Raw genomic sequence first — 9,498 nt, 5'->3', positions numbered from 1 at the left:
TATTACAAATCTGATGTAAACCAAAACAGCTTTATTCATCTCTGACTGTGTCCTTAGCAGGACCTACTGGAAGTACAAGGCTTTGTGCTCCCCCTACAGTCTGATCTGTGCCATAACAAACAACACTGTAATTATTCCCATGATCCAGACCAATTTTATTCACTAAATTGAGAACATCACTCCACTACTTGAAAGGTATTATAATAAATGCCACAAAAACATGGCTGGTATGAAATATTTAAACACTGAACAGTTTGCAGACACAATTAAATGGTGTACTCTACCATTCATAAGTTTAAATTCACTAGCCACATTAACAATTTTCTTTTATTTATATACAATAACAACTTATACGATGTTGGTTTAAATATTACAAATCAAAATGTATTTTTAGATGTTTTATCAATATTCCAGGATTCCTGTGAAGACGACTTTTTAAAATGCTTAATATACTATAATTGTCTATTTATATAAGATTTTGTCAAGTCATCTGCCTTGAGATATGATCACCACTTTGAAATATGATGAATTCTGGATATTAATTCTATAAAACCTTCTTACTCATCTTTTATAGTTCTGGACACATTAACATATTTTTATTTTTTTTAGCTTCCTAGTGTATCTAAAGTTGCACAGAACTAGTATAATAGCATAACTTTATAAATTTGTCAGCAACCAAATTCATTTTATATTTCTAAAACAGAGAACACCAAACTTTTGAATAGTAATGTATATTTTTTCATTTTCTTTTCTTTTTTGAAAGCAAGCATGTATGCTGCTATTTAATGTACATTTGAGGAAGATTTTTAATTAAACTTTATTTATAAGATAACATATTGAAGTAGTGACAGTGTTTACAACAAAAGGTTCTCGATCTCAAGATCCCGAATTTAACATTTTTGCTGCAACAAAATTGATCAATCCCAGCCTGAGCTGAATCAGGACAGTTACAGTCAGAAGAATACTAAACAGTGAAGTGCAGGCGTCTTCCACTGGAAGAAGTTTCTTTCACTTGCTCACATGTTCGATGATTGACTCACTCGGGAGAGGAGTATATGATGTCCCAGTCATCTACGATAATGTCTTCATGATCACGAACCTCCTCTCCTGTTCGCTTTCACCACTTCTGTCATATCACGACTTTGGTTTGAATGGATCTGACCAGATCTTCATTCCTAATAAAAGGAAGAGACCATGTAAAAATACATAAGCAACTAAGTTTGTCCACACGTAAAGATTCAGAGGACTGCACTCTGCATTACTTCTGTTCGCTCAGGTTCTGATACAGATCAGTACAGCTTAATTTACGTCAGCAGTACAAATGTACAACTACATGTTTCCTCAGCTATTAGCTTCTGATCCAAACCAATGGTGGACATGGCTTTTAAATGACTGTAGGAAGGACTTGACTTACCAACAGGCTGCACATCTGCCTGATTGATTCCAGCTCGATTAACTTTCTGGATCTCCTCTGTAGAAGTTCAGGATTTAACATTAGACAGCTAAATGATGAGGGGCGACTTTGAGGTGGACTATTTTAAAGGGCCCATATCATGGAAAAAACAAATTTTCTCCTCTTTTTTGAAATACAGGCAGCCAATCATAACAGATGCAATTTACATCTATTTACCAGAGAATTCTACAGATATTTCAAAACTGTTGCATAATTAAATTGTTAAGATGTAAACAAAGTCAGAATTGTTCACAGGGGTGGTGATAAGAACCGGATGCCTGAAGAGTTTATTGCCTCTAAACACTACCTCACAGGAAGTTACAACATGAAATGTCTACGAATACGTTTATGAACACCTTATTTGACATTTTTTTTCCCCCAAAAACTGTAACTTTATATACTGTAACATAAAACAGTCACCAAAGATTTGTCTCTAATCTATCACTTTCTTACTGTCATTATTATTACATATACATAGTAAACATAATTATTATTATATTGTTTACATAGAATACATAAAACGTATATTTGTGTAAACATAACCACCACTGTAAACAAAATCAGAGCCAATATGTTTCTCTAGTTCAATATACAACTTCACATCAAACCACTCTGAATTATTTTACATCTATGCAGACATTTTTTAAAACTGTGGAATTCTCTCTCAAAGGCACTGAAATAAAGACTGCTTGTTTAATTCTAAGAAATAATGATCATGTAAAAATGAATTAGGACTGCTTTTGGTATATAAAACCACAATTTAAGTTTTAAGAGGACTAAAATAAGTAAAAGTGTAGGACATGGGCTCTTTAAGTGACACTAAGTAGTGCAGAAAGGTTAATTCTAACAAGCTCGTAATAAAACTAGTAAAAAGCTAAATTTGCAAACATTAATGAGTCTTGAGGGCTGAAGATAAAGGGTAAGTTCACCTCACACTGATCTCAGGGTGGCGTTAGCCGCACTGATAGCTTAGCCAAATTAACAGACTTGGAAACTATCGGGCCACATTAATCATAAAGTGCAAATGACTTACTGTATTCATCTTTGTGACTATACGGATGGAAAAATATAGGATAAAAAGCTGCTGCTACTGCAGCTATGAAGCCTCCAAATATGAGCGTTATTCTCCTGTTAGCCGACATGTTTACTGCCTGAAGAGGACAGACGAGGAGAAGTCGGTTTTTCTTTCCGGGTCAAGTTCAGAAATTAAAATAATAACCCGTTCATGTTCAACAACACAATGTGGCATGATAAAGAAAAAGTGAAACATAATTTGTTTTGTTCTGTCTAAAGTGATGAAATGTTGTATCTCACTTAACCCATTTGTTTATTATTTTATCATTTTTGAATTTCGTTTACATTTTCATACTTTTATTCACAGTCAAATTTGGATTGTATATTGTCTTGTTACGTGTCAGCCACCCATGTGACCAAAAGACTAAATTTAATATGATAAATCACTGGTAAAATCACACTTTTTAGCCATATGATCGATTTGAAACGTTCTTCTACTTTGTGCTCAGCAACGTTCAGAAACCATACGAACCAAATGAAATTTAAAATTTCAGAAATCGACATTAAGTTATTAGATTAAAAAACGCACATAAAATAAAAATACAAAAGGAAAGTGTTTTTTAAAAGCCGTTAATGATTAATAAAATGCAGCCGTGGATTTCCTCCACTTTTCTTAGACTCTTTTCTTCAGGCATTACTGAGAGCTGAGTGTAGTCCTGCAGAGGACTTTTATCTTGTAGAGTTGTTCTCTGCGCTGCGGACTCTGCCGGGCCGCTCCTGCTGCTCTCTCAGTTCCGGGGCTGAATGAGTTTTCTTTTTTTACTCTGTTCATTTAGCGCATTTCTGGCTTTCCACAATGGCCTCCAGCAACATATACAGACTGAGCTGCTCCATTCCAGGCCATGAGATGGACGTGAGGGGTCTAGCGAGCACATTTTTCCCTGAAGGAGCTTTCGTTTCTGTGTCGAGGGACAGAACCGCCAGAGTCTGGGTACCAAACTCCAGGTAGCCGGCTAGCCAGCTAACAGCTAATAACAGAGCTGTGTTTATAGCAACCAGAGTGACCACCACAGTCGATAGTCCAGCTAGCTGAGTAGCTGCTTTTAACATTATATTGTTTAGGTAATGTAGTAAGTGATTAACGGTGTTCATATTACCCTAAAACAGCGGCGATTAGCTAACCAAAGCTAGCGGTAATTAGCTGAAACTAAATTATAGCCAGTCTTTGTTTTTTTAAAGCCAGCTCTACCTAACGGTAAACATTCATTATGAGTTATACATGAAAACAAGCGATAATGATGAGACAGTTGTCAACTAATAAGGCTGGGTATCGTTCAAATCTTTTCAATACCGATATCGATACCTTGACTTCGATACGGATTCTTGATCGATATTTTTTCGATACCTTCGTTTTAGTAGAAAAAAACCCACATGATATTTTAAAATCAGGTTACAAAAAATCTGTTCCAGAAGTTCCAGTTATGGCACCATACCCAACAGGTTCAGATTTGAAAGACTGTACTACTATATTTTAATTCTTTTGTTATTCTTTTTGTGGTTTCTGATGTTGGTAAGTTAGTATGCTTTAATGTTAAAACTGTATGTAGCAAAAGCAGTGATGTTACTCAAGCGTTTACTGAGAATGAGGAGCAGGTGTGCAGTTAAAACTTGTCTTTCTGCTTCTTTGTGGTTTCTCATTCTGTAGTGAAAGTAGGGGTTACAAGGAGATGCACTGTATGAACGGCCACACGAACTTCGTTTCTTGTGTCTGCATCATTGCCCCCAATGAAACCTACCCCAGGGGCCTTATAGCGACCGGAGGCAACGACAACATCATCTGTGTGTTTTCTCTGGACCGACCAGACCCTCTGTTCACCCTGAAGGGACACAAAAATACAGGTGCTACTACTGTGGCTTAGTAATTTACACACACATGTAATGTTATTAGTCATTCTAGTCTTCTACCTTCCCAGCTTTGAGCATCATTAACAGTTATAGTGACAGCTTGTTTTGGATAGACTCTTGGAGGGGATCCTATGGCAGTTAAAAGAATAAGAAAAAAGATAGAAAAACTAAACATGAGTCATAACAAACTAAAATCTTGATGGCCAGTTATTCCAACTTACTGCTTGTGTTGTCCACAGTGTGTTCGCTGTCGGCTGGGAAGTTTGGAACGTTACTGAGTGGATCATGGGACACCACAGCCAAAGTCTGGCTCAGTGACAAGTGTATGATGACCTTACAGGTACTCTCGCCTTGAGAACTGGAAAAAAACTTGGTGTTTAGACTTATATGGTGTTTAGACTTATATTGTGTGATGCTTTTTACGGTCGTGGACTGTGTTAATATGAGTAATGTATATAGAGAAGTGTTTACAAAAACACATACGTGTTATTTTTGCTCTCGCTTTATGTTAGGGGCACACAGCAGCAGTATGGGCTGTTGTTATTCTACCCGAGCAGGGTCTTATGCTCACAGGATCCGCTGACAAGACTATCAAACTCTGGAAAGCTGGCCGTTGTGAGAGAACATATTCAGGTGAGTGTGAGACTTTCATTTCATTCTCATTCATTTCCTCTTTTCCTAATGAGGTGTTTGCTGGCTGTGAGCTCATGTCTTGTTTGACAAGTAGCGAGTATGCATTAATTTTTTTGACAGGTCATTCCTTTGCTTTTGTAAAGCTCCCTAGTTTCTTTTTCATTTTGACAGATCACTACATTTTTTTTACTTTAACCACTAGAGGTCAGTGTTGACACGTCTGTGTTTTGTGATGCAGGGCATGAGGACTGTGTCCGAGGACTAGCTGTGGTCAACAGTGTTGAGTTTTTCTCCTGTAGCAATGACGCCACCATCAGGCGATGGATGGTGACAGGAGAATGTGTTCAAGTATACCACAGTCACACTAACTACATCTACAGTGTGGGTGTCTTCCCCAATGGACAAGGTGAGGGACTCCTGTCACTGCTTTTGTCTACCATATTAAGCTGCCCTGGAAGAGTGTCTGCTAAAAACGTAATGAGAGGGAGATGGGGAGACTAAAGACTTAGTGCCTGAACTGATTTTTCAACCACCTTTCATCATCTACAGTAAAAGAAAAACGAAATATTATTTGTTCATTTCTTCATCGTCTATGTACGTTAGTTCTTTATGCAGTTAACATTTTAAATTTACTTTGCAACAGTTTTCTCTCAGGTAAAATTTAGTAAGGTTGATTAGACCAAATTTTTACTCTGCTGATTTAAAAAATCATTTTTTTTTCTTCAAAAAGAATGCAGGAATATTTAAATATATCAGTGTTTGTTTATTCGTTTATTGCCAAAAGGCTGAAAAATAGCGAAATACATTGTTAGCCATATCGTCCAGCCCTAATAAGGGAAAACACATCCTGGATGCGGACTGGACACACGTGTTCAGAAGACCATTTACAAGGAAGTGAACAATTGTTATTCCAGCTATGTTAAACGTCTACATAGATTAACAACAAATTGTTTCTATTTCTTTTCCACTAGACTTTGTAAGCACAGGAGAGGACAGGACAGTAAGGATCTGGAAAAAGGGTGAATGCACTCAGACTATCCGTTTACCTTCCCAGTCAGTCTGGTGCTGCTGTGTTTTGCCAAACGGAGACATCGCTGTAGGGGCTAGGTACACATCATCTTCACTCTCGATCTAAATGGCATCTTGACTTACTAATCCAATCCTGTTGAAAAATGTCTTATACGTTTGAAACGTTTTGTTTACAAACTGTCCATAGCGATGGCATTATCCGTATATTTACTGAGAGCGAAGAGCGTGTAGCAAGTGCTCAGGACCTGCAGGCATTCGAGGACGAGCTCTCTAAAGCTACTATTGACCCCAAGACTGGAGACCTGGGGGACATCAAGATAGAGGACTTGCCTGGCAGAGAACATTTGAATGAGCCAGGTAAAACGGGCTGGCATTTCTTATAAGCCTCAGACCTGTTGTGGTTATACTAATTTGATCAACTAACTAACATCAGCCAGTAAATGCCACGTATTCCTGCAGTACAGTAATTCCAGCTGACCTTCTTTCACCTACAGTAGATTAGTGAGTAATAAACATTTCACTTAAAGCGTATAATACAAAGACTTGTTGTTATTTAATGTGCTTTTGTGCAGGGAATCGGGATGGTCAGACACGACTCATAAAGGAAGGCACTAATGTAGAGGCATACCAGTGGAGCATGAGTGATGGGCGCTGGGTGAAGATCGGAGATGTGGTGGGAGGGTCATCCAAGGAGAGCTCCAAGAAAGTAATGTATGAGGGAAAGGTAAGAAGTCATACAAAAGCTTCATAATAGGTGCATGTACTATAAGACAACTTAGAGGAATTCACATTCTACCTGGTTGATAACTTACAAAGCAGGAATAGATAGATAGATAGACAGATCATAGACAGACAGATAGATGCTTTATTGATCCCGAAGCAAATTTAGCAAATAATTTGGCAAATCTATGACATTATTAACTAGTTTGTTCCATTAGTGAATTTTTTAAATGAATACTGAGTACAGATTTAAAGTCAGCAGGACTAAATGGGTGGCTATTTTGTAGACCCTCATTAAGCCTCCTGGGAAGTGTGAGACCTTCCCCAAAGAGCCAGCCGTCCCAGATACGCTAAACATTTGTCCAAAGATTGAATGGATCAGTTGATTAATTGATTGGTTGATTAAATTATTTTTTTCCTGTCTGCTTCTGTGAGAGGAGTTATGCTCATTGGTATTTGTCATATTATTTTTACTTGTATTATTGCTGACTTGTACTTATTTTCACATTAATTAACACTGCAAGAATAATAACTGAACGATGTAACAAACTAATCAATAAATGCTTTTCATTGTTTATCTTCCTCCTTCCTTCAGGAGTATGATTTTGTTTTTACCATTGATGTGAATGAGGGGGGGCCCTCTATGAAGCTACCCTATAATGTGACTGATGATCCCTGGCTGACAGCACACAACTTCCTGCAAAGAAATGACCTGAACCCCATGTTTCTGGACCAGGTGGCCAACTTCATCATTGAGAACACTAAAGGCCACACACTTGGGCCAGCTCCGGCCTCTGCTGTAGACCCGTTCACAGGCAAGCAGCCCAGCAGGCATTATTCCTCTCTGTCTTACTGTTCAGTCTGGCTTGAATGTGCAGTTCACAGACTGGCAGTGCATCTAAAAAAAACAATTCAAAACTGTTTCTTAATTTGTTATTCATTTTTAAGTGTGGATTTGGAATTGGTTATACTACAGCTGTGTCATGTGCTCCTTTTCAGGTTCAGGGCGCTATATCCCTGGGGCAGCAGACAGTAGACAGGGCTTTGGCACAGACCCTTTTACTGGTAATCCCTTTTACAATGGTCATACTCGCTTATCCAGTTTGGAGCACAGTAAATGTATTTAAACGTATATATTTGGTTAGGTGCTGGGCGTTACATACCTGGATCAGGAACAACAGGCACAACACCTGCAGGCATAGCTGATCCCTTTACAGGTAGGGCAGGCTGGCACAGTCTCTGCATAAAGATTCACACCTCATCATACTTAATGCATGGATGCTGACGCCTCTCGTGTCTCCTCAGGTAGTGGTGCCTACTCCTCAGCTGCTTTCCAGAATTCTGTCACAAATATTTACTTCCCCAAAACGGACGGAGTTATGTTTGAACAGGCCAATCCTACACAGATTCTTGGTAAGGCAGCTGCCCCAATTTAACTAAGCACAAGTGATGAATATTGATATATTTAAATAAAATATTATGTGCTAATAAATTAACAGCTTTGATTCAAACAATATTCTCATTTCTAAAATCTGATTTCCCTTTGTTTCTTAACATCTTGCTTGCTCGTATGTATTAGCTAAGCTGCGGGAGCTGAATGCTAATGCTCCTGAGGACCACAGGCTAACTGATGAGGTTCTGGGCAACCTGGAGAAGCTACTGCTCACTGTCTCTGATTCTAAGAGCCAGGATTTACCCACAGCAGATCAGATCAGCATTCTCTGGAGGACCAGCCACTGGCCCGAAGGTACGGCTTTCATAGCATAGTTCATAATGGGAGACATGATTGTACCCTTTGCAACAGCACCAAATGTTTGGGGCAGTGTCATAGTGAATTATGTTGTAACTCTCTACAGACATTGTCTTTCCTGTGCTGGACATCCTGCGCCTGGCTGTGCGGCACCCTGAAATTAATGCGCAGCTCTGCGGAGGTACGGATGGAGCCAGTCTATGCAACCACTTGCTGGGCCTCATGTCACCACAGGGCCGGCCAGCCAATCAGATGCTGGCCCTCCGCACCTTCTGCAACTGCTTCTCCGGATCCCACGGTCGCTCTCTCCTCCTAGGCCAGCGTGAAGCGGTGCTGTCCCGAGCTGGGGACCTCCGATCTGTCTGCAACAAAAACATCCACGTAGCGCTAGCCACTTTGGTGCTTAACTATGCAGGCATACTGCATGGACGACCGTCCGAGATTGAAGCCAAGGCCCAGTGCTTGTCGGTTGCTAGTAGCGCCCTAGAAGTAGTGCAGGACAAGGAGGCTGTGTTCAGGCTGCTGGTTGCCCTTGGAACTACAGTGGCTGGGGACAATACTGCCAAAGACCTGGCGCGTTCTCTGGGCGTCAGCTCGCAGATCACAAAATATGCTAGCATGTCAGATCCAGCTAAAGTTGGCGAGTGCTGTCGGCTGTTGTTGGACGAACTACAGTGATTACGCAAATGAAGTGGGTGCCGTCAAAGACCACACAAATCCTCCTAAAACTCCCTTATATGATTGTCTCTACTGCCACCACCCACCATCCCCAAATCCATAGTTTCTATTTAACTTGGTCTGCTTTCTGGTGATGAAGGAGTTTGAGTGTGGATGTGCATGATGTGAATAAAACACTGATGTATAGTAATCTTTCATAAAGCAGGGTCACATGATTCTTTTCACATTTTACACTGGCAAAACTAATATGTATATAATGTGTTTACACTTACTTAGTCATAAACGAGAACACTACCCTCAGTGATTTTCTCCTTCA

The 9,498-nt window shown here is 39.5% G+C and overlaps 2 protein-coding genes across 2 annotated transcripts; one reads left to right on the top strand and one right to left on the bottom strand.

The window, feature by feature from the left end:
* Positions 1-792: 792 nt before the first annotated feature.
* smim20 (small integral membrane protein 20) lies at positions 793-2,642 on the bottom strand. Its single transcript, XM_036597516.1, has 3 exons — positions 2,487-2,642; positions 1,415-1,471; positions 793-1,175 (listed from the first exon to the last, which is right to left on the bottom strand). Exons 1-3 carry the CDS (start codon positions 2,593-2,595, stop codon positions 1,135-1,137), a joined length of 207 nt encoding a protein of 68 aa, XP_036453409.1. The 5' UTR covers positions 2,596-2,642; the 3' UTR covers positions 793-1,134.
* A 562-nt stretch (positions 2,643-3,204) lies between these two features.
* Positions 3,205-9,414, top strand: plaa (phospholipase A2-activating protein). The gene is made up of 14 exons (XM_036596470.1): positions 3,205-3,472; positions 4,173-4,366; positions 4,612-4,712; positions 4,885-5,005; positions 5,244-5,411; positions 5,977-6,112; positions 6,222-6,391; positions 6,607-6,758; positions 7,350-7,569; positions 7,754-7,819; positions 7,900-7,971; positions 8,060-8,167; positions 8,334-8,501; positions 8,611-9,414. Exons 1-14 carry the CDS (start codon positions 3,324-3,326, stop codon positions 9,180-9,182), a joined length of 2,397 nt encoding a protein of 798 aa, XP_036452363.1. The 5' UTR covers positions 3,205-3,323; the 3' UTR covers positions 9,183-9,414.
* Positions 9,415-9,498: the final 84 nt, after the last annotated feature.

This window comes from Colossoma macropomum, unplaced genomic scaffold, assembly GCF_904425465.1.
Source record: "Colossoma macropomum unplaced genomic scaffold, Colossoma_macropomum, whole genome shotgun sequence".
NCBI classification, from domain to species: domain Eukaryota; kingdom Metazoa; phylum Chordata; class Actinopteri; order Characiformes; family Serrasalmidae; genus Colossoma; species Colossoma macropomum.
The sequence above is the reverse complement of the archived record's forward strand: the minus strand, read 5'-3'. Positions and strand labels throughout refer to the sequence as shown.

Bases quoted from the DNA above. Each gene is read 5' to 3' on its own strand.
- smim20 (XM_036597516.1), bottom strand. From the start codon at position 2,595: ATGTCGGCTAACAGGAGAATAACGCTCATATTTGGAGGCTTCATAGCT. The intron at 1,472-2,486 runs GTAAGTCATTTG...GAACTTCTACAG, and splicing joins TAGTCACAAAGATGAATACA to AGGAGATCCAGAAAGTTAAT. The intron at 1,176-1,414 runs GTAAGTCAAGTC...TCCTTTTATTAG, and splicing joins GGCAGATGTGCAGCCTGTTG to GAATGAAGATCTGGTCAGAT.
- plaa (XM_036596470.1), top strand. From the start codon at position 3,324: ATGGCCTCCAGCAACATATACAGACTGAGCTGCTCCATTCCAGGCCAT. The intron at 3,473-4,172 runs GTAGCCGGCTAG...CTCATTCTGTAG, and splicing joins GTCTGGGTACCAAACTCCAG to TGAAAGTAGGGGTTACAAGG. The intron at 6,113-6,221 runs GTACACATCATC...AACTGTCCATAG, and splicing joins GACATCGCTGTAGGGGCTAG to CGATGGCATTATCCGTATAT.